This window comes from Cornus florida, unplaced genomic scaffold (genome assembly GCF_030987335.1).
Source record: "Cornus florida cultivar Cherokee Brave unplaced genomic scaffold, ASM3098733v1 CherokeeBrave_3.0.0_Hap2_Chr08, whole genome shotgun sequence".
Lineage (NCBI taxonomy): Eukaryota > Viridiplantae > Streptophyta > Magnoliopsida > Cornales > Cornaceae > Cornus > Cornus florida.
Window position 1 is genome coordinate 28,849,041 of NW_026775578.1, and position 24,703 is coordinate 28,873,743.

The 24,703-nt window shown below is 34.8% G+C and overlaps 1 protein-coding gene across 1 annotated transcript; it reads left to right on the forward strand.

The window, feature by feature from the left end:
• Positions 1 to 8,615: 8,615 nt before the first annotated feature.
• Positions 8,616 to 9,128, forward strand: LOC132269954 (uncharacterized). Its single transcript, XM_059771178.1, has one exon. The coding sequence runs from the start codon at positions 8,616 to 8,618 to the stop codon at positions 9,126 to 9,128; it is 513 nt and encodes a 170-aa protein (XP_059627161.1).
• The last annotated feature ends 15,575 nt before the right edge of the window (positions 9,129 to 24,703 follow it).

A 24,703-nucleotide genomic window follows, 5' to 3' on the forward strand; every position in this document is an offset into this window, starting at 1 on the left:
TTCTCAACTCGTGACTCTTGGTATAAGACTTAAATTCATTTTTTGATTCAATGTTATGCCAAGCACCCGGCGAGATCTATAAGTCCATCCTAAATATGTAGGGTGGTCCGAACATAATGAGAATGCCCTCATTGCAAGTTCAGGTGTGAAAATATTCAATTTTTTTTTGTCTCACATCGTCCTTGAATGAAGACAATTGCACTATCAACTTATCAGTGGGCAAGCCTCTGACCCATGACACAGTCCAAGCTAAACTCAAAGTTAGTACACTTTACACTTTTCATGTTTTTTCACAAAATTGGGACATTTGGAATGTGCAGGCGTGCCAGATTCTTGGAAGATTCAGAGAGGTCGAACGAAAAGAAAATTCATTTTGAAACGATCAAGCAATTGTGAGGTTTCGAATTTGTCTTCGATGAAAGTACTTTTAGTTAAGACTCTAATGTTATTTAATGAATTGAAATGCAATACTGAAAGTAAGTGGATGAATGTAAAGGAATTGAAAAGACTTCTATTGAAATTGCTTGAATTGAAATACAAAGTATTGAATGTTGGTTGATGTCGTTGAGAGAGTTTGAAACATAGTCCTTAGTAAACTACTTATAGGCATTAAAGCCCTGTAAGAAGGACCCATGTCCTTTTAAGTAATTGCCCATTTCTTCTTTACAAGACACTTGTCTCATGTTCAGCTGTTGAATTCCAACTTCCAGACCCACGAACTGTTTCATTCTTCCACGGTTGCCTTGTGTCCCACGTTCCTTCAACTACTTAGCTGAATGTATGTATATACCATGTCCTTAAATTGTTGCTGATTTATTCCTTATCTGAAATAGATTTTGTCCATTGAAACAAACCCCGATCTCCTCATCCCTATATTTTAAGAACCACCTTCTTAAGCCTTGTATACTCCTTAAAAGTAGGGACTTCTAAACTGAACTGTCAATTTATAAAAGTTTTACGTATATCCAACTCCTTTAGCCCACGTCCTCCTAATTTTCAGGAAACCATTCAATCCATGACTTTATTGGCAATTGTCGTTACCCTGCCATAACCCGCCTTTCTTGTTCCACCCGATGTTTCCGGCATGTCGGAATCTCTTGCCCTTTAAAATTTGACATGTGTTAATTTAACTTTGAATCATGATTTAGTTCACTTGTCCCCTTTTTAATACACCATGTCACCGTTGAACTGGCTGACCATTGGTCTGCCACTTTATGTGCCAACATCATGATACATTGCGCACTGACCCGAAAATCCAAAATTTTAAGGCTAACTCTCCAATTACACTTTTCGCGGTTGATGTTTGTTAGTACTTCTCAAACATATTCTCTGTTTTTATTTATTTATTATCTTGGCATGTAGACGCCTTGGAAGACCATCTTGTTTACCATCTCTCTCTCTCTCTCTCTCTCTCTATGTATATATATATATATATATATATATATATATTATCTTTGCTTTTATAGGCTATAGACACAAGCTTTTATCGATCTGGTGTGAACACATCAAAGATATTATTTCTTTTTAGAAAAATTGAAACTTATTTGGTTATAATCAAACAGAAAACTCCTCATCTTGAAAAAGACTTGGATTCCACAAGCACTTCTGGCACATGTGTGATTGTGCCATTAATTTACTCATTTTAATGCATAGAGCTAACCAGCATCCAATAGCCTCATTTAAAACATGCAAGTATGTGACTGTGCCAACAAATAAATAAATATAATAAAAGGAGAAAAATCAAATACATGTGAAATTTTAAAAAATTTAGGCACAAAATGTATTCAAGTATTTAAATTCATTTTTCATGCAGTTGATCCCTTAAAATGAAAGTGATGAGACAATGGGCTTCATTTCAAAAAATTATGAAAAAACATTCAATCCTTCACCATATGTATAAACACACACACGTACTATATTGTTGAATCCACATAACTTTTGTTTCTAGCTATAAAAACATTCAATCCTTCACAATATGCATAAACACACACACACACACACACACACACTATATTCTTGAATCCACATAACTTTTATTTGAAGCTATAAGTAACGCAATTAATATATACATCAGCAGTTCCAAAGATTCATTTTTAAAAAAAGTAAGAAGAGTTGATTCAAAAGAAAGCTAAAATTGGCTCGAAATGGTTCTACTTCTCAGAAAAGGATTTCCCATCAGTATGTTCTGGTTGTTTTCTCCCATCATCTGTTGTCTTGCTCATCAGTGTCCCTATCAGTTCCTCAAGTATCTTAGCTTTGATCTGACCTCTCTTTGGTGGATTGCTGGTACTACTTTTCTCTTTCTTCATTGGGTTAGTGGATTTATTTTCCATTGCTTTGAATCGTACCCCAAGAACAAAAAAAGAAAGAAAAAAAGAAGAAAGATGAATGGTGTTTCTAAACCTAGCAAAAGCAAGGGAAAAGAAGAGATTTCAAGAAGAAGTAAAGTAGGTTTATATATATCTTGGTGGCAAACACATAAGCATGTTAAGACACAAAGTTCCATGTAGTGTGAACACAAATAAAATTCTCGTAGTATCTGCTATTTTATAATCTTTTATCATGTGGTTTTATGAAACCATGTGCCATGCTATGGCTGGTAAAGTAAAATCACACGTATGGCTGGTAAAGCAAAATCATACACGTCTCCTAAAACTCGAACTAAAAACCTTCTTTTAGGAAATTGGGTCTTGATACTGCTGAGTTACTTGGCCTTTTAGTTAGCCCATGAATCCTATTTTTAACAGAGGTAGTTGACAATTGAATCCCATTCTTCTCGATAGAAGCCGATCGAGTGAGAATGTCATTAATGAATACCACATTCCACGTGGTTAGGGTAGCCATTCCAAACTGTTTGCAAATGGGTAGATTCAGGCTGGTTGGTTCAATAACTTGCACTATGAATCAGTCATTATTCAGTTAACGTCTCAATTAAGGACACCTGAGGCCAAAAATTTGTTGTTCCACACTCACATTTAGAGACCAACCTCATGTCAGTCTTATTCCCACTGCTTTCAAATTTACAGTTTTTAATAAAAAATAATAATTAAAAAATTTCTATGTAGTTTTTAGACAAAAGTGCCAAAAAAACAAAACAAAAAAAACCCTAAATTATTGTATAGTTGCAATATAGCTAGCTAGTGTACTTTTTTTTGGAGCAGGTCAAATCCTAAACTTTTTTAAGGTTGCATATTACCTCCTCTCAGCAGAGATACTTCCCAACTGTAAGAGACAAAATTACTAATTTACCCCTACTTACTAATTTATTAGAATGCTGTAGTACTTTTCTCTTTCTCATGGTTGCGTATTACGAAGACTACTTGCCGGCTGTCAGAGACAAAATTACTAATTTACCCCTGCTTACTAACTTATTAGAACGCTGTAGTACTTTTCGCTTTCTCATTGGGTTAGTGGATTTATTTTCCATTGTCTTGAATTCTACCCCAAGAGCAAAAACAGATGAATATTGATGTTCTAAACCTAGCAAAAGCAAGAAAACTTGAAGATATCAACAGCTAGTCAAGAAGAAGAAAAGCAAGTTGGCAACAGAATGACATACTAGGGTGTATATATATATATATATATTGGTGGGCAAACATACAAATACATAAGCCAGGTAAGACACAAAGTTCCATGTAGTGTGAACACAAATAAAATAGAGAATGGATGTTGTGTTTTTTAAACTTTCTTTGGTAAAATTGAGGTGGGTTTTTGGCATTTATTAAGATTCCCAACTCACACGTGTCCCTTTGCTAAGTTTTTCTTGTTTGTTCCTTTTGGCGGTTTGTTATCCCTCCATCCCAAAGTGAAGATCTATTTTGGCACGAAAAAAAGTATATCGCAAGAAAAATGGACGTGAATGGTGAAGCCTAGTGAGGTTGGCAATAATATTCAATAGGTTGGCAACATGATTATAAGGATATGTGAAGTTGTGGTTCAATTTTTTTTTAATTTTTTTTTTATATTCTTTTTGTGGGTTGTGGATTCAGTTTTAGGTCTCTCTCTAGGCACTGCATATAAGACATTTATGATTTGTGATATGAGATGAGACAACACAAAAAGCCATTTTAAGAGACATATATAGCCATTTTGAGAGTTGAAATTTGTAATCTCCAATTGAAAGATTTTTTATAGAATTTTCACAATTCAAACATGTAAATCTTTGTATTTTATGTGTGGTGCATGTCTATATGTTTGTCAATTTTTTAATTGTGATATTTGGTTAAATAACTTGCACTATATATAAATCATGTGAAGCTGGTTCAAACAATGAGCAGTTTGCATTAGTAAGTTGGAATATTCAACTCTATGCTTGTGTATCATTATCCAATGTTTTTCAAATTCAAATTTTTTATTAATCGCTTAAGAGATAATTTTAAAATTATTCGAACAAAAAGAGATAATTAATACATCTACTTACAGGTACATGTGCACTAGAAAAGCCTGTGCTAACTTATATGAGTACTGTAACTGATTAAAAGATGCAAAGGACATGATAATGACATAAATCTAAATATAATAGTAGATATATATCTCCATAAAATAATAAATTAGAACTTTCACAACTGTCTTTAGTAACATTATAATATTAGTTAGTTGAAGAATGAGTTGAAGCACAACACCTTAAAATATTCATTCATTGTTGGCATGACTTCATCGATGGACGTTGCAAAAAATTAATTTTAAAAAGGAAGTTTACAACTTTTTATAATAAAGTATTTTAAATAATGCTAATGTTTGTAATAAAATTTCATATCAAATTCTTAATTGAAAAAAAGGGGAGAAGATTAAAGTGTATCAATGGATTTTTATCCATAGTTTGATGTTGATGAAAAGTGTTAAGAACAATGGAATTCATTGTTTGATAGTTCTAGTCAATTTGTTTAACAGTAACAAAAATTATTTTTGAAAAGTGAGGTTGAAGATATTCGACAACTTACGAGTTGATGTTTAGTGATATTTATTCAAATGTCGAACTTTAAATCATTACCAACGAGATAGAAATGTGTGGAAAAAAAGAATCCAAATGTATTTTAAACAGCCAACTCCTCCTCATGTGCACATCACCTGCACCATCCCTCTCTCAAGCTTTATGCCATTCCCACAAATCAAATAAATCAATGCCTTATCAACAAAAAGGGCAATAAAACATTCATCTTTATTATAATAATAATAATAATAAAAGAATAAATACCCAAAATTTCAAATGGGATTTTGTAGGGGAAAGAAGTTGGAATTTCCAAACAATCACCATAAACATCCAGGATGGAATGACTGCAAATTCTCCCCTTCTCTCTCTCTGTCCCCAAACCAAACAGCCAAACAGAAACGCTGCAAATAAGTTTCACTAACTACAGACAGAAGAAAATTACCATCTAATAATTGAAGAAGCTGAACAAATTAAATCAAAGCCTACATATTGTATATTTAAAAAAAAAAAAAAAAAAAAAAAAAAAAAAAAAAAAAAAAAAAAATCCTTCATGACGAATGAGTTGTAGCATAAAACTCCATGGAAAAGTAAGCCTCGGCAGAGAAACATTAGAAAGCTTAATCAAGTGAATAATATTTTGATGATTATTACAGCATGAAGTTTCACGTGGGCTTAAGAATCTGAATTCCCATCTGAGGTGTAGGAGGAGCGTGGAGGAGGGGTTACCGAGGCCGAGCTTCCACTGCCACCTTCCTCTTTCTTCCTAGTTTCCCCCCTCACTTTCTTCATCAACTCAGCAAATATCTTGGCCTTGATCTGACCTCTCACTGGTGGAAGTCTTGATTTTCCTTTATTTTCCTTCTTGTTCTCTTCATTTTCCATTATGTGTGTAGCAAAAGCTCTGTTTGGAAACAGAGTAATAGAACAGAGTACTCTGTTTCTTCACTAAGATAAGGTGAAATCAAGGCTTTTCAAAGAGACCGGAAAAGAATAATAGCAAGTGCAGAGCAGTCTAGTGAAGCGCACACACGCACACATATATAGTGTTGGGGAAGAATAAGCCTGATTAGTCAAAAGGTTTCACAGAGTGTGAACACAACTTAAGGATTCAATTTAAAAGTAAACAAATGAATCCAAACAGCAATGGAATAAATTGGATTATTGTTGTGATCTTGAACACGTGTCGATATAGAATTAAACTGAATTTATTAATAATCAAATAGAATTCAATTAGGATTTTGTATGAAGGTGTGTTTTTTTTCCTATTCTCCTTAGAGAAATGGAGGGCCATCAACTATATACTGCTTCTCCTTATTTAACTCTTATTTTTATTTTTAGTATTAGTTTAATTTCTTGGTAAATTAGAAAGCATACATTGAATTTGTATGACAGTGATCTTTCTTGTTCAACTAATGGCATTAAGAATTTCATTTTTTTTCATAATTTATTGTAGGGATGAAACATATATTATTTTTGCTTCATTAAAAAATATATCATTTTATAGTACTAACTTGCATGGATACATACATATATGTATAATAATCCGCAATGGTGTAACTCAAGGTGTAACTCAAGATTGAACAGCTGAGAAAAGGAAAAAAAAAAAACAAGGGGCTTAAATGAATACTATGTTATCGGTGTCATCAACCAATTTTAGAATAATAATATAGAGAATGAGAAAGTCAAACAAATTCGACTAAAATTATGTGAGTAAGGGATGAGTCATGTTGATATCATCATTGTGGAGGGAAAAATCTCCCTCCAATGAGAATAATCCACATCATCATAAATATAAACTTATCCATGATGAGTTTATGTAGCCCACCTCGCTCAAATCCAAATTGAGTTTGAGGCTAGTCCAAGATCACTATTCACAAGCCCAATACTATTGTTATTTGACTTTCAATCCTGTTGAAGCCCGAATCAATAGATTATCAGCCCAACATGGTAACACCAAACATCTGGCCCGTAATTCAAGCCCAACTGGTTCAAGGTGTATTCAGCCTAGTTTTCCAAGATCGGACAAATCCTATCGGTAGAAGGATTTATTATAAAAGGAGAATTCTTTTATGGGAAGTTCTACACAAGGCAAGTTCTATGTAGGAAATATTATATAATAGAAAGAACTCTATTTGTAAAGAAAGTCATGTATGGGAAGAATTGGAGGACAAGCAACGCGAGTCCTACCTTAATTATACCAATTTGTGTGTATAAATAGAGGCCCAGACCTCCAATAAAGGGATCCAAGTAATTCTACGCTTCTCTATACACTGTTCTTATTTATTTTTACTGTTCTTGAGTGTGTTGTATTATTTTTCTCAATTATTATTGGTTGAGCGGAATTTTGCACCTATATTTTGTCACCGTCTGTGGGAATAGTGTGCAAATATATTCCCACTCTTGTTTTTTGTTTCACAGGTGAATCCTGCAACTACCATCCAGAATGTCGAATGGAGGATCTTCAACGGATCAACAGACGGACTTGATGCAGAAGATGCGTGAAGAGTTTCTACACCAGTTTGACGTACTTCGTCAGGCAAACGAAACAAGCGTGGCTCAGATCGCCTTGCTTCAACAGCAGAATAACACTCTGCAAACGGCGTTGGCTCAGTTGGCACCACTGCCACCAGTGGGTGACACAGCAGCACCCCCTAGTCAGAATATTCCTCCGATTACCGGACTTCCGCCTAATGGGGCTCCACCTAATGGGGCACGACCTAATGAGGCTCAGCCGAATGAGGTTCAGCAACAACGGAGGGCAAGATCCGAGGCTGCGGCTTCAGATAACGTCCCTCGTCGCACACAGGATGAGCAAGTCGAATCCAGCCATAAGCTTACGGTGTGGTCCAATGGAATTCCAGATGGTGCAGGTGTTCAGGATGCCTTTGACGAGAAGAGACTCCTGAAGATTCAGACACCTGCCGAGATGGCTAGAGAACACAAAAATTCCTTGGTCAAAACTCCTTTCACTGACGATGTGTATCTGGTTGAGAGGCCCAAGAAATTTACCATGCCTTCTTTCACCTAGTTTGATGGAACGGGGGATCCTTCTCGGCACCTAGATCATTACGCTCAAAAGATGGCTTTGGATGATCATAATGACCCTTGGATGTGCAGAGTTTTTCCTACCAGTTTGACAAGAGTAGCACTAGAGTGGTTCAGGAATAGACCGCATAAGTCCATCCCGGATTACGTAACTCTATGCACCATGTTCCTGGTACAGTATTGCGGAAATAAGAAGCAAAAGAAGAACATTGCCAGCCTCTTCACCGTAAGGCCAAAAGCGGGGGAAACATTACAGGATTTCTTGTCAAGATTCAACATGGAAGCCTCAGAAATAGTGGATTGTCATCCCGCAACTGTTATAGAGACATTTAAACTCGCGATAATTCAGGGGACGAAGTTCCACACTTCCTTAGTCAAGTATTCTCCTCCCGACATGCAAACTCTCAATGCTAGGGCCTAAATCTACATTTGGCTTGAGGAAAATATAGCCCACCGAGCGCAGCACGCCACCCTCGTGACAGTGAAAAACAAGCCTCGAGAAAGAATTCCAACTCCAAAGATTCAAAAAAGCCAACGTTCCTCAACGCCAATCACCCAGGCACCTGAAAAAAGGCAAAGGGTAGAGGAAGGATTTACGCCTCTCCGAACTACCTTGGCTCGGCTCTTCCAAGAGAATAAGATGAAGTTCACAACTTCGCAGCCAATAAAGCAACCCCTTGAGCAGAGGGACAAAAGCAAGCATTGCGCTTATCATCGAGACTATGGGCACTCAACCAATGATTGCAGATCCCTCAGGCGACAGGTGGAGAATATGATCGCCAGAGGTGAGTTGACAGATTACCTCATGACAAAGGAGTATGCAAAGCCCGGCGAGGTCTATCCCCGCAATGTGGAAGGTACGCAAGTAAAAGTCATCCATGCAATACATGGCAGGTCTGAAGATGATCAAGAGTCCGAGAAGGTATACAGATCCAGACTGAGGGCAACCCATAAGCTCAGGAAGATATCCTCGGTCAATGCTATCGCTTCGGGTAACATCAGTATTGGATTCGGAGATGGCGACCTATCCAGAATTCAACTCCCCCGTGAGGATCCATTGGTCATCAGTCTTTTAGTGGCTAATTGTATGATCAGGAGGGTTTTGGTAGATCCAGGAAGTAGCGCTAACATAATCACAAAGACGGTCTTTTAGCAGTTAGAGATCCCGTCATCATCTATTTGACCTACCTCTAGCCCGTTGATGGGATTCGATGGCACAAGAGTAGATCCCCTTGGAGTAATAGACTTATCCGTAACCGCGGCGAAGAGGACTTTGAAAGAGAACTTTGTTTTAACAGAGATCCATCCTTCTTACAATCTCACCATGGGAAGAGGCTGGATACATCGGATGAGAGGAGTTCCGTCCACCCTTCACCAGGTGATGCGGTGCTTATCTCCGGACGGGAAAGAAGTAATTAATCTGTGGGGCGATCAAGTCGCAGCGAAGGAATGCTATATGTTGACACAAGTTGAAGCAAAGAGGGTGTCGACTCAATAGCAACTAGGTGTGGCTTCCAAAACTGGATTCAAATAGCAATTACAGAGCCCTCTGCCCAAGTATCTTAAGGTAGAGGAGGAAGAGGAAATTGCGAAGCCCACCGAGGAGACCCTTGAAGCTGTGGAAGTTTTCCTCGGCGACCCTCAGAAGGTTACTTATCTAGGCTCTTTGTGATACCCCCGGATTTTCGAATGCCGGTTGGCCAGGCCCACGCCCGAATACCCGAGGATATCAAAACAAATTGATAATAAACAAACACAGAGTACAAAAGAATAAAGAAGAATAAATAAAATGCTGACAAGAAATTAAAATGATAATCTAATAATAAACCTCAGAATATATTTCCATTAGTTAATAAACTCTTCTGATACAACTGATCCTCCAAAATACAACTCGGGAATCCATACTGTGTGCACCCCTAGAAAATCCAAACTAAACAAATGACAGTAATAACTGTCTAAATCAGGAAACTGAATCATAAAGGAACTCCTATGTAGCATCGGAAGAATGAAGTAGATTGATCATCGCTCAGCACGAATAACCTCTACTTCTGACGAACACCTGAAAAATAATGGTGGGTCAGGCCCACAAACAAGTTCTACTTACTACAGTCCAAGCAGAGATCCGATACACGTATATATCCTAGTCAATCCAATAGTAACTAGTAGTCCGTATATATATATATATATACACACACACAATAAAGGAACCTCACTAGACTATAGGGTAGTCTCAACCTGAATAGTAGGCAACACGCAAAACGCACATATAGTGGGCATGAATACCTAGACCTACCAGGGTACACAACTACACTATATCTAGCTACACATCCCTGGCAATATACGCACCCTAACCACTGATCCTGAGACTCAAGCTCATATCATGGTACCATACTTATATATATATAATTTAGTAACCATCCTATCCAGTATAAATTAATCTTCCATAAGTCATTCAATTTGTTCAGCTGACCTGACTTGAATATAAGTAGAACTTAACATTTTAGTTAATCCATTCTCTTATATAATAAATTAATCTTCCATAAGTCATTCAACTTGTTCAGCTGACCTGACTTGAATATAAGTAGGACTTAACAATTTAGTTAATCCATTCCCTTATATAAAATAGATAGGACTTAACTGATAAGTTAATCCGTACCTAGAATGTCACCGTCCCATACCGATGTATTAAACCACATAATATAACAATTGATGTAACGATTAAGGAAATACATCAAATAATCCAGAAATAACTATGATAATATGATATCAAGTTATCACAAAATAGGAATGACTTATTATTTATTTAAGCTTCCTATATCATATGTCCTACACAAACTAAATCTTATACATGATAATATTTTATTATACCGTCAAATAAGCATTCCCGTATCCAATTCATCCTACACATTTAATCTCAATTGCTTAAACATATTAAAAGATTAAATTCATTCGTTTGTTTAAAACATTCAAATAGCAAGCATCATTATGATTGAGTCTATTTAAATTTATTTAAACCCAAACCTAGTTCCTATTTAATGTTCAGGAATCCTAGGCATGTTTCTACGTCCCATCATTCCACAGATATGAAAAAAATACATAATGTAAACATATAAAAATTCACACCGGAAATCAAATCAAAATCATGCATTTATCAATTCATAACACAAGAGCAGATATAAACCAATTTCATAAAACCTATGTTCTAATCCAATTAAACATGCATAATTATTTAATTTTATGTGTTTAATAAATCCTGGAATTTCCTAGGCATGCATAGAAACACGAATTAAAGGGAAAGAGATAGAAGAAGAACTTGCCTTAAACTTTCGGATCGAAAGTTAAACTTCTTCTTCCTTAATCTTCTCTCTACAGAGTTTTTCTCCTCCTTCCTTCCTTTTCTAACTCTCTCTCTATAGAATATATCACGTGAATATTTCTAACCCCCTTTTACAACCTGTAGCTATATATTTATAGGCTAAATAAAATAACCCTAACCCTTTTCCCAATCCAAGTCAACTTAAAAAAAAATAAAATATTAAAAAGGTAAGTAAAATATGTTACGTATATAATTTATATATATCTTTATTAAATAAATAAATTATACACATCCCATTATTTATTAATGGATTATCCAATAATACTTAAGTTACCATAATATTATAAAGTAACTTAAAATATAACACGTATCAAATCTATGTATATTTTTATTATTTAAATATAAAACATATACATCAGATTAAATATTACTACCCAAGTTACCATAAAAGTAATTAATAAATTACTTTCCCTTTTATATATATTAAAAAGGTAAGTAAAATATGTTACGTATATAATTTATGTATATGTTTATTAAATAAATAAATTATAAACATTCCATTATTTATTAATAGATTATCCAATAATACTTAAGTTAACAAAATATTATAAAGTAACTTGAAACATAACACGTATCAAATCTATGTATATTTTTATTATTTAAATATAAAACATATACATCAGATTAAATATTACTACCCAAGTTATCATAAAAGTAATTAATAAATTACTTTCCTTTATATATATGTATATAATATATATCTATATATATACATACACAACTATTCACGGGTAATAATCCATACACATCCAACCTCCTATCCAAGTAATCCATGGGACTCAATTGGTTGGCCAATTATCACTAACCATAACCATAAAAGAAAAATAAAATAAAATAATAAAAGAAACGAAAACATTTAATTTACAATTAATCAAAATACCATTTAAGTACGTAATCTAATTAAACAATTAATACATAGACAAATACAAATAATACATAGACACATAATCAAATAATCAAGTAATACCTAATTCAATTAAACACATAAACAATTAGTCAAATAATCAATTAAATAATTAAAAATATAATTAAAACAAATAAATAAATACCGAGACTATCATTTTAAAATTAGGGGTATTACATTCTACCCCCCTAACAAAAGGAATTCCGTCCTCAGAATTCGCTCTTACTTTCTTCTATTATGCTTGGAAACTATGAGCAAAAAAACATCCTCCTAGTCCTAAGTAGATGTAACCTCACTATGAGGGCTCCACTTAACTCCAATATATCAAATGGTATACAGGGTTCCTATATTTTACGAAACACAATAATCATACAATGCATAGGTTGTATCAAACAACAACGTAATCCTCCCATGTCGACAAGGGAATGATCTTCATAGCTCCAAGTGCCATAGAATATACGAACAAACTCCTATGCACCCAGCGCTAATAATTTGGTAACGCTAATTCATAGGCGACTGCCTCAATTGCGAAACACAATCCTCTAAAAGTCAATGTAATAAGTAAAATTGACCTTTTTCCAAAAATCGTCTTTCTTCCTACATGGAAAACAGAACCAGCAAACTACTCCTTGATAGAAAAACTCCAGTATACGAGTTCAACTATTTACAACAGCCCACTGTCGCCTCCTAACCACGCGCAGTTCAATACAAAGGAAAGTATCTCTTTCCGGCATATTTTTAAATGAAGTCAAGGTCTGATTGTACAACCCTTGCTTCCATTTCAAACCAACAAATGAGAGGTATCTACGAGGTAATATACAAAACCTCAAATATTGTCACCCCAACCTCCTTGTGCCAACAATACCACAGACAAAAACTGAAAAGCGAAGTAAATGCTTCCAATTGTCCATGAAAACATAGGATATATGCCTCAAGCATATTCTTTATGGTCTAATTTAATCTCTCGATTAATTCCTCTGTCTATAGATATGAAGCAAAACTGCTGCTCCAAAATCGTTATAAAGCTCCTTCGAAATAGCACTTTGCATCCATTATAATGGACATCCACATGCTATAACACCACTATCATTGAACTGTAGAATTACTATGAACTTCTAAAATAAGCATCACTCAAATTTATATCCTCAAGCGATCTTTCTCAATCCACCATTTGGATTCCATATGGAAAATTGAAATTCCACATCAATGTCGATCCTTCCCACCGACCGTCACTCTTATTTAATTCAACTTCCATATTTGTTATAGGAAGTGGCTAAAGATTCCTACGATATCTGATGATCAACTTTCCACCTTTGTAACAGGTTTTACACTTAGGGCAATTATATATGCATCCTTATCCGTATCTGTTCACCAAAACCGACATTTGATGTCATGATGTACCTTCTAACCGTCTGAGCACACCGAGAAAAATTATAAACTTTCCAGCTCAGTCGCCCGATCGTCATATCATTATTTACAGAAACTACTAAATCCTCCTCGAGTACCTTAAACTCCATCTGAGTAAGGTAATACAGTCTCTAAGGTCAGCTCCAATATTCAAAGTTGACATTCTCAACTACCGTAGTAATAACAAGTGTTATTATTACACTTGCTATAAATGCATTTGATAACTTAACAACTAATCGAAAGATTTAAATATTCTATCGTTTGTTGAGAGCATCCATTTACATCATTGCTTCCACCAGACAGAACTTGATATAAAGTGTGAATCACCACTATAATCCATCTAAACCGTCTCGTGATCCATTCTATTCGTATGAACTGAAGTCCTAGCAGTTCGAAATAAACAAGAATCAAGCTGACCTAATGTATTAGTCAACCAATTTCCCATCCAGAATCCTGACCCTTGTGTAAAATCAGAAATCCCGCAACTAAATCTGTACAATGCTCTCTCATTTCCACTTTAATATAGAAAATGGCTGCAAAGGATCTAGTGATCTTTGATGGTCCATCTCTACTATCTAATAAATATTAGACTTGGAGATAAATCACTATCTCCCTTCTCCTGCCTATCGTAAAGCATCATGTTTCCACCAGGATGAAGAACTAAAAGTTGTAAAACTCAGTCCGTGCATCCTCCATCTAATTTGTCTATAGAAAGTACCGTTAGTCTGGTACCACTAGCTTTCGTCTGTACCCAACGTTTGAATTGGAGCATCTTCAAAAGCGAATTCTGTAACTAAATCTATCCACCACTGATCCGTGGTAAACTTGCCGATATTAAAAATCAATCGGTAATTCAATTTATTAATAGTTAACTATGACTTTAACTCAACAAAAGTCAACAAACTACGACCTTTCCATACATACCATGCACCTCATCTTTATATAAGTATTCGGTCTCACCATCTTGTCTTTGACACACCCTGCTTCTTTAAGACAAGTTAATGACAATCCGACTTCTTTATCTAACTTCAAAAGAATATGAAATCTTCCCATCCTCTACATAAGTCATCAATTTTCTTGCAACAGCTAATTGTTGCAAATTATGACTAAAAAAATAATTCCATTTTATTTATGGAAATAAAGAGACTTAGTTTTCTCCTCCATGTGCAATACTGGCAAATTCCTCCTAACGACACACCCTCTTGAATAAATTATTGATTAAGAATTTACTGATGAATATTTATTCAGTCTCCTATCCTCACTCGGTGTCATTCCAATAAGTACTTAATCCAGTACTAAATCCTCCTTCTGACTTAGCAACAACTTCCGGAATTTTTCAAGAAGATGTTCAGCAAATCTGGCACCTCAGATAAATCATCGTGGCGTTATAGTGATCTTTATTTACTACCATCTCACGCATCCCAAAATATTAACAACCACCATTATCGCGGCGTCCGAATATGACACAAATCCATACCTAGAGTAAAGTAAATCAAACTAATCATACTAGATTATTTGACTCACAGTGATGGTTTAACTATCCCATCCTAAACAATATACTAGAATGACGCATGTCCAGGTCTAATAGGAACTTTTGATTACAAAACAAAAATTACATACCTCGATATATATATATATATATATAAATATATATACACAAAATCAAGAATTACAGACCTCGATTAGTTGATTTAGAAAAAAAATTAAAACAAAACCCATACATACAAGTTAGCAGTTGTAGAGAGAGAGAGAGAGAGAGAGGGGGCAAGCTTAAGAGTTGAGAGACAGCGGCTGAAGCTTGCGAACGGCGAACCCTAACTGGAACAGCGGCCGATGGAAACTAAAAGATACGGGTTTTGATTTTTTGAACAATCTGAAATGATACGCCAATATGGGTTTTGATATAGGTAATAGGTTTTGAACTTTGGATTCTTGCAGACAAATAGATAAACTGAAATATATGGGTTTTGAATTTCTGATTCTTGTAGATTTTGTAGTTTGGAGTTACAGAGAGAGAGGGCAAGTTCTTAGAGTTGAGAACGAGAATAGAGATGGCGGCGATTGGAGGGGTGTAACACCCCCACATTTTCCACGCATAAGTTGATCAGGCTTATACATGAAAAACGAGGGATATCAAAAACAATTGGCAATATACAAGCATGGAATACAAAATGATGATAATAAAAGAATTTAGACCGGAAAGGAACACTAAATAATACAACATCCATCCATCCTTTATTTAAATACAGTACTCCATTACAACTTGGAAATCCTATGTCAAGGATCCCTAAATATAAACCTGAGAGTTCAACGTCAAAAGTAAATAAAACTGAAACTGAAGTAATACATAAAACTTCTACCCTGCACTGGATCGTAAGAGTAGATGAGTTCGGATGATGGTCCCACACTGCTAACCTCAGCCTTGAAACGGATACTGACCGTATCCTGAAATAACAACAATGGTGGGTCAACCCCACGAGCAAGTCCTCTCTACTATGACCCAAATCAGAGAATCAAATAAATTAATCATTATGAATCGGTTGAGTACTATATCTGTATACATCCTACGGGAACTATCCGATGTATAACATGACCTCAACCAGAATAGACGGTGATCACTTAGACTCACACTAGGTGGTCAAGTGTCGCCTTTCCCTACCCGGGAAATCAGCTATTATACATGGTGCACGGTACTGACCACACAGACTATAACGAACTACACAGTGATAACACCTCGCAAAGTACTGATGAATATACTGAGCATATAAATTAGGCAACACATGCCAACAATATTAATAAATATACCGAGAATGTCAATTTAGGCAACACATGCCAATAATATTAAACCACATACCCCGACAGCCACACATCTGTCTATCGCAACGAATGCATAAGGTATAAATGAGTCTAAACTTATTAGTCAGCTCACATGGTTCTATATGGCAACACATCCATATAATATAAATGCGACATAATAAACAGTCCATTTATTCCCTGAAATGCACACAGCATAATGATCATGGTTTATATATCAATTAACAGTATAAACATCCCATAAGATATCATGGATAATTTATCTGACTACAACCATGGCCTTTTTTAATTTATCAGTAATGGTTGATACCATTTAATAAGATAATAATACTATTTATATTTAACAATGTCGTTAAATAAACCACATTAGTATCCGTACTGTGAACGAGCCAATAAATGCTTAGAAAAGATTAATCGGCCATAAGAATAAGTAACGGGTATTAAAATAATAATTTCGTGGCCCGTTAAACCCGTAAATACCAACTCAGTACCTAAAAATCCAAGTTTCAGGTCCTGGAATTTACAAAACAGGCCCTAGGGGTATTCTGGTAATTTCCAGCAGCTGTAGGGACCCCACACGCGCCCTCATGCGCCTCCCAGAGCCTCCCCACGCGCAGCCCAACCTTCCCCACTCTCCCACGCGCCTCCACGCGCGTCTGGCATTAGCCACGCGCTCCCACGCGCGTCTGGAGAGTCCCACGCGCGCGCACGCGCTGCCACGCGCGCGTTGATGGCTTCCTGCTGACGTGGCGTCCTCCGGTTGGTTGGCTGCATCACCTTTCCTACATGCGCGTCACACCGGATCATCTCACCCTATCTTCCCTCCATCCAACACCCACAGATCCGGGTGTACCGCGGTATCATGGACCGCGATGCACCGGATCAATCAGACTCCACTAATGGCCAGGATGCGCGCGTACACCCTCCTATGGTGCGCCGCGTCGCACCGGATCACTCCGGTCGTCTCCCCCACTGCCGGCGACCGGAAAACTCGCCGGAAGGTCGCCGGAAATTGCAGAAAATGCTCGGAAAAATCTAGAAAATTCTAGAAAAATCCCTAAAGTCTTATTTAATTATTTTTAGCCATTATTAATTTCATAGGACATTTAATAAATATATACCATCCTATATAATTAAAATTCCATTAATTTAATAAAATAAAATTAATTATTTATTAACCTCCTAACCTTGGCTCTATGTATAAAAATAAGCTAAACAATTAATTTATTAATTCAAAGGGGAAAAGTAGATAATAACTTGCCTTTTTGGATTTAAAATAAATCCGCCGGTCTGCGCGTAGTCGGGTAAAATTGCCTACACCGGTCCAAACTTCTTTCTCTTTCTCTTTTCCTTTCACTCTTATAAAATAGCTCTCTAGAATTTATACTTTGCTTCTAACTCCCTTTATTTTCTTCTAAGGAAAGAAGTTGGAATTTCCAAACAATCACCATAAACATCCAGAATGGAATGACAGCAAATTCTCCCCTTCTCTCTCTCTGTCCACAAACCAAACAGCCAAACAGAAATGCTGCAAATAAGTTTCACTAACTACACACAGAAGAAAATTACCATCTAATACTTGAAGAAACTGAACAAATTAAATCAAAACCTACATATTGTATATTAAAAAAAAAAAAAAAAAAAAAAAAAAAAAAAAAAAAACACAAAACAAAACTTCAAAATTACAGAATTCTACGACTATATTACGAATGAGTTGCACATAAAACTCCATGGAAAAGTAAGTTCGGAGAGAAATTAGAAAGCTTAATCGAGTGAATAATATTCAGAAGTATAATTGATGATTATTACAGCATGAAGTTTCATGTGGGCTAAAGGATCTGAATTCCCATCTGACGTGTAGGAGGAGCTTGGAGGAGGGGTTGCCGAGGCCGAACTTCCACTTGTTTGGATTTATATGCCCTGGCATAGCAAATTCCTGTTTGGATTAAAGTGACATATGTTCCTGACGTTTCTGAAATATTTATGTTTTATACAATTGGCGAATTCAATGTATTATATTTCGATTTATTATAGAATTGATAGTGTCCATTTGATTACAAGAGATATTTATATATATGTATGTGATGGCAATCAATGCATGATATATAAATAGTAATCATAAATGCTTCATAGTCTGTAATTATGGATGGACTCATAATTAATTAAGATTTGAACTGGATCCGCGTTAGATTGAGATATATTACGAGAGCCGTTGTATGCAATTGCTCCCTATCACCGTCATGGCATTTGATTCTTAAGTATGAGAAAATTATAGACTCTTTTATTAATTAATAATTACTTTGATTTGTTCGGCGGATTATTCGGAATCCTTAGACCGACACTTTGGGTAGTTATGTAATTAATAGATAGAGGGTTATATTTTCGATATTTGCATCACTGCTACTTGTATTTATTTTGTATTGATTATGGTTGATCACAAAGTAAATTCGAAGGCCTTCGTGTGTTTTTAGACAAAATGATTTATTATATATTTATTTATTTAAATTATTATTTTTGTCAAACAAATGTTTTATTGTGATCAAGCCAGAAATAATCAAAGGTACCAAAATAAATATATTAATTAAGTAGTCGGATTGATGGTTTTATTTATCCGATAACTAATTATGCATAGAGGAGTCAAAGTGCAATATTGACTTAGAGGTTATTTATTATTTAATTGGAGTTCAATTAATTTCTTTTAGTGGAGTAGAAATTAATTTATGAATTGATTGAATTGGGTTCACGGACCGGGCCAATTATTAATTCATTGTAGCCAATAAAATAATAAGCCCAAAGGATTCTCACTCATAGCCCAACTTGATATTGGAATCATATTAGATTTGAGACATGTGAATTAGAGATTGAGAAGGATTAGTTGTTTCTTTTTCTTTACCTTTATGTTGCCTATAAATATACATGGTCTATGTATATTTTAGGGGTGATTTTGATTATTAGGAAAAGAAAAGAATATATTTTCTCTCTCTAAAAAATTAGGGTTAGTGTTCTCATCTAATGGAGGCTCCCACAAGCCTAATTTTCTAAGGTCATTCATGGAGGCTTATGAGTGATTCCTAAAGACAAGACCATTACCAAGAAGATGGAGATCCATGGAAAAGGTGTCTAGCAAAAGGGATCTACAATAAGTGAGAACATTCACTTTAGAGGAGAGATTTAAGGTTTACTCAAACCTTAATGTAAGTATTTAATCTTTTAATTGTATGATACATCATGTTTTATTTTTGCATAAACCTTGTCTCTATGTGATGAATCAAGATTTATGAATTAAAATTTCTCGAAAAGTTTTTAAAATTAGCACGTTTCCCAACAGTGGTATCCGAGCATGGTTTGATTCATTACTAAAGATCATGATTTTATGAAAATCATCATTCATGGATCCAAATTTATATATGCATATGTATATATTTTTATATGATCATGATGTATGTATATTTGTGATTGGATGAATGTTGATGTATGTATGGGCCATGGATGAAGCTTATAGGTTCATTGAATGTAATTTTATCTTTAGATGAATGTAATTAAGACTTTGATTTAGCCGTTTGAAAGTTCAATGATGTAATTTAATTTTTTCCATTGTATTTCAAATTGTAAATATTTTTAAAGTCATGTAATCTTCATCAAAGGATGCTATAAAGCTGCAAGAAGGTCCAAAAGGGTTAAATTAGGCTTCCGGAATTTTCTGGAATTTTTCAGAATTTTTATGGAATTTTTTTTGGGCTTAATTTATTTTTCTGGAAATTTTTAATTATTTTCTGGGATTTATCGGTGATTTTCCGGCGACCGGAAAGTCACCGGCGGCAAAGGCAACGTCGGAAAGGTGGATGGTTGTTCCAGCGCTTCGCGGTGCACCATCATATGGTGCAACCGCAACTTTAGTCATAGGATGTATGATTAGCAACATGAGGAGATCAAGTGTCACGCGGTTTTAGAAGACTCAGTGGACCACCAATGAGCTGGCGTGTGATCGTCACACGCCAGAGACCAAGTCAGCGCTATGTAGCGCGTGGCAGCGCGTGCCACACGCCACAAACTTGAACAGGCGCGTCCAAGCGCGTGATGACGCGCTAATGCTTCCTCAGGCGCGTGACAGCGCGTGGAAGCGCGTGTCACGCGTTGTTTTGCTACTTCAGTTCCTATTTTGGCAAATTTATATGCGTACAAGCCTCTGCAAGTGTTCACAAGCCTTTGATTGATCCTCGTGCAATACTTAGAGCATTTAAATGTTAAAAGCGGAATCCATTGGCCATTTAAATTGCTTCTGTCTGTGGTTTAATTATTTATTGATGTATGTGATGCATGAAATAGATAATTGTTTATTAATTATTATTCATGCATTGGATCCATGATATTTAATTAAATGACTTGATTTATATTAATTAAATTATGAAAATTAATTGAATTTGATTACTAATTAATTTCAGGGCATTTATTGGGAAGCGAAAAATCATTTTTTTTTGTAAATTATTTTTAAAGTGTGCCTCAAATTAAATATTAGTGAATCATTTAAGTCTAAATATTTTCTAAATTTAATTGAATTAAAATCAAGACGTTTTGCATGCATTATATCATGTAAATAGATAAATTCAAAACCCTAATTATGAATAATTAAAAATTGAGTAGGAGCGGGGATTTTTATACATTACTCCATGGCCTTCGTTATTAAAACCATTATAATTAGATCTTCAAAAATAAGGCCCCACAAATGATTTGAAGAGTCTTAATATTACAAGAATGGTTGTCTCATGAAAATAATAATATTAAATGTTTATTGTAATTAGATCTTTAAAAATAAGGCCCTACACATGATTTAAAGAGTCTAGATTATAATGACAAGATATTTAATATTTTATTTTTTATTAGAGCATTAATAACGTTATACACTTAATCTAAAATCAATAGTGTTAGCTCCCCAACGGAGTGGTCTACACTAGGTGATTTTAGAAAGGCTAAACATAATCGGGAATCATTTCATAAAGATAGACAAGGCATTGTCTTAAGAGATATAGAGATGATGGGATTTGCCGGCCAATAGCAATAATGAACTTCGCCATCCGAATAAGTTATTGGCATATTGGTTATCCGATTTTTTATGCAGTGGTTAAGGGACCCACATACTATTTTAATGGAAGTGCTCGCCTAATAGTAAATGAATCTCAACAATAGTAATAATGAACTCCTCCAACAGGATAAGTTATTGACATATTGATTGGTTGATTTATTATGCTACAAAGTTGAGGGACCCGCATTAATTAAAAGGGATTGTTCACCAATAATGATAATGATCTCTTGTTCGATTGATATTTATTATATTATGTGGTTAACAAACTCATTTTAATTTTAAATATGTATGACAGTATTAATAATTCACCTTGCATGTTGTATGAATGCTTTTATATTCAGATGAATTATATCTAATTCATTTTATCTGCTTGCTTACATATTCTATGATATTGGACCTTATTTATAATGACTGGAAAAAGAACTTAGATATTTTATTCACAACATAAGGGTACAAAATGTATTTACTACTCCTATACCTAATTCTTTTACTTTGAGATACCAAATTTGACATTAATGCTTTTAATAAATTAGATAAGACAAATGATTTGACTTGGTGCAATATTCTAGAGTTTAGCTCGAATATACTCCAAAGCTAACATTTGTATTATTTTATTTTCTTCAAGCATCATGTTAAATATTAATGAGATATTTTGGTGAGATTAGATAGAGCATATGCCTAAGTACTGTGTCAAATTTAAATACCATCAAGATAGCCTCAAGAACTCCAGTTTGAAATCGAATTTTTGAAAATGATTGTTTATTATTTAAAAATTAGCTGAAGATCAATAGGGCTGACTTGGGTGGTAAGTTTCAAGTTGACATGATTATTGCCTTGTTACCAAACTCGTTCGACTCTGTTAGAGTGAACTAAATAAGGAATCAGTTTGAGTTCACACTCGCTGATATTCTTATAGAATTGGTAACAGATGAAGGGATAATCAAGAGTATGAGCGTTCCTATCAATCTAATCTAGTCTATACCATCTTCTTCTAGGCCCAAGTGGGCGGGCAAAACAAAGAAGAAGGATGATAATAGGACTAGGTTATCACAAAACATGGGTATCTAAAAAGTTAAAGGGAATAAGGTAGTGTATGTTGAGGGCGAAGGAAATTATTTCTTTTGCCGTTAACTATGACACTTAAGGACGAACTGTCTGAGCAATGACGTGGCATAGGAAAATATATATTTAATCATTGAGCCATGTTATGTGGTTGTATCTATTAATTCCTGATGGATAGATTCTGGAGCCACTAAACATGTATGCAATTCGTTGCAAGGATTTCAGGAATCCAGAAGCCTCGATGATATGGATATATATTTGTCTTTTAACCTGATGTCAAGGTTGTAGCTAAGTCAGTGGGAGTATTACATCTGAAATTAGAGAGTATGAGGATATTAGTATTAGAGAACTATCTTTATGTATAGATGTTAAACGCAATCTAATTTTTGTTTCACTTTTGATTTATAAAAATTGTGTTGTTATTTTGTAAAACTGGTTTTATAAAATTGAATAGATATGTTATTACTTCTGGTGCATTAAAAGATGATTGATATACTATAATCATTAGCTCTTAAAATTTATAGGATGTAGATACTAATGTTGCATTTTCTAGATTGAATGTTAAGAGAAAATTTGTTATTCCTGACTCATTGTATTTTTAGTGTCTATTTTTGGGTTGTAATCAGTCAAAATGAGATTCAAAGATTGGTCAAAGAAGGTTTATTACCTAGTAAGGTAGAGGAGCCTAAACCAAACTTGTGAATCCTGTTTTGAAGGATAGATAACTCTAAGGGCTTAATCAGTCAGATGGAATAGACATAAAGGGCAATTGGAGTCAGTACACACAGACACGTGTGGTCTTATGAACATCCAAGCAAGATTACTCACGTTTTGAATAAATTTATCTGATGTGTCACAAGTCTTAAATTTTTGGTATATTCCAAAAGTGTCAAGACTGACGTGGAACAGAGATTAGGTAAACTTATCAAAACACTTCGATTTGATCGTGGATATGAGTATTTCTTGGGATAGTGCAAAGACTATATAGTCAATGAGGGTATTGTGTACCAGTTTTCCGTAATTGACGCTCAATGGATTGAGGTGTCAAATAGGAATAACAAAATTTCCGTTTAACATGGTTAGATCTATGAACAGTTATGCTACATTATCTCTTTCATTTAAGAGTTTAGCGTTAATGATATCGATGCGCATTATGAATTGCATTCTATCTTAGTCTGTCTCAAGGATACTGTTTGAGCTGTGTTTTTGACTAAATCTTAGTTTGAATCACATGCACATATGGGGTAGTCTTGCACATGTGCGCTTGATATGGACAAGTAAGTTGGAAGAAGATCATAAGCATGCTTGATTTGATGGCTACTCTAAATGCACTAGGACGGATTATTTTATGATCTCGATGATAAAAATTGATTATTTACATTCACTGTTTATCTATAGGAGGATCATATTATGAATCATATACCTAGTAGCATAGTGATAGAGAATATGGTATGAGTACCAGGTGTACCACAGATGAACACACTTATTATAGAAATTAAGAATAATATATGAATTTCCTATTGATGCATCAGTATCATCTAATACACAGATTTCTGCATTGGTACATTATTATAGTGGGAGGATTGTCATCCAATCCGACAGAATCATGTTTTTAGGTGAGACCATTATGGACATCCCTGTTAAACATGAGTTGGACCCAGTAAGCTACACGGAAGCGTGAACCGATATGGATACAAATAGTTTTGGCGAGTTACTATGAAATCAGAGTTGGAATCTATGTATTCTAATAAATTCTGGGATCTTGTAGAACTTTCTAGTAGGGTGATTCCTATGGAAGGCAAGTTAATCTACAAAAAGATATCAGAAGATTTCTTAGTGAATAAATCATGAGTGTTCAAGGGAATGTCATTATATTTCTAATTCTATATATATTGATGACATCTTACTCATTTAGAATGATGTGGAAGTTTTGTCATCGATAAAGAGGTAGTTGTTCAATTACTTTTAAATGAAGGATTTTCAAGATGTAAGCTATATTCCTAGGATCAAGCTTTTGCAAGATCAGGTTAAAATGAAAATAGGCTTATCTTAATAATCCTACATTAATAAAGTTTTGACCAGGTT

What these genes read in the sequence shown, in the direction of transcription:
- LOC132269954 (XM_059771178.1), top strand. Translation starts at nt 8,616, where the DNA reads ATGAAGTTCACAACTTCGCAGCCAATAAAGCAACCCCTTGAGCAGAGG.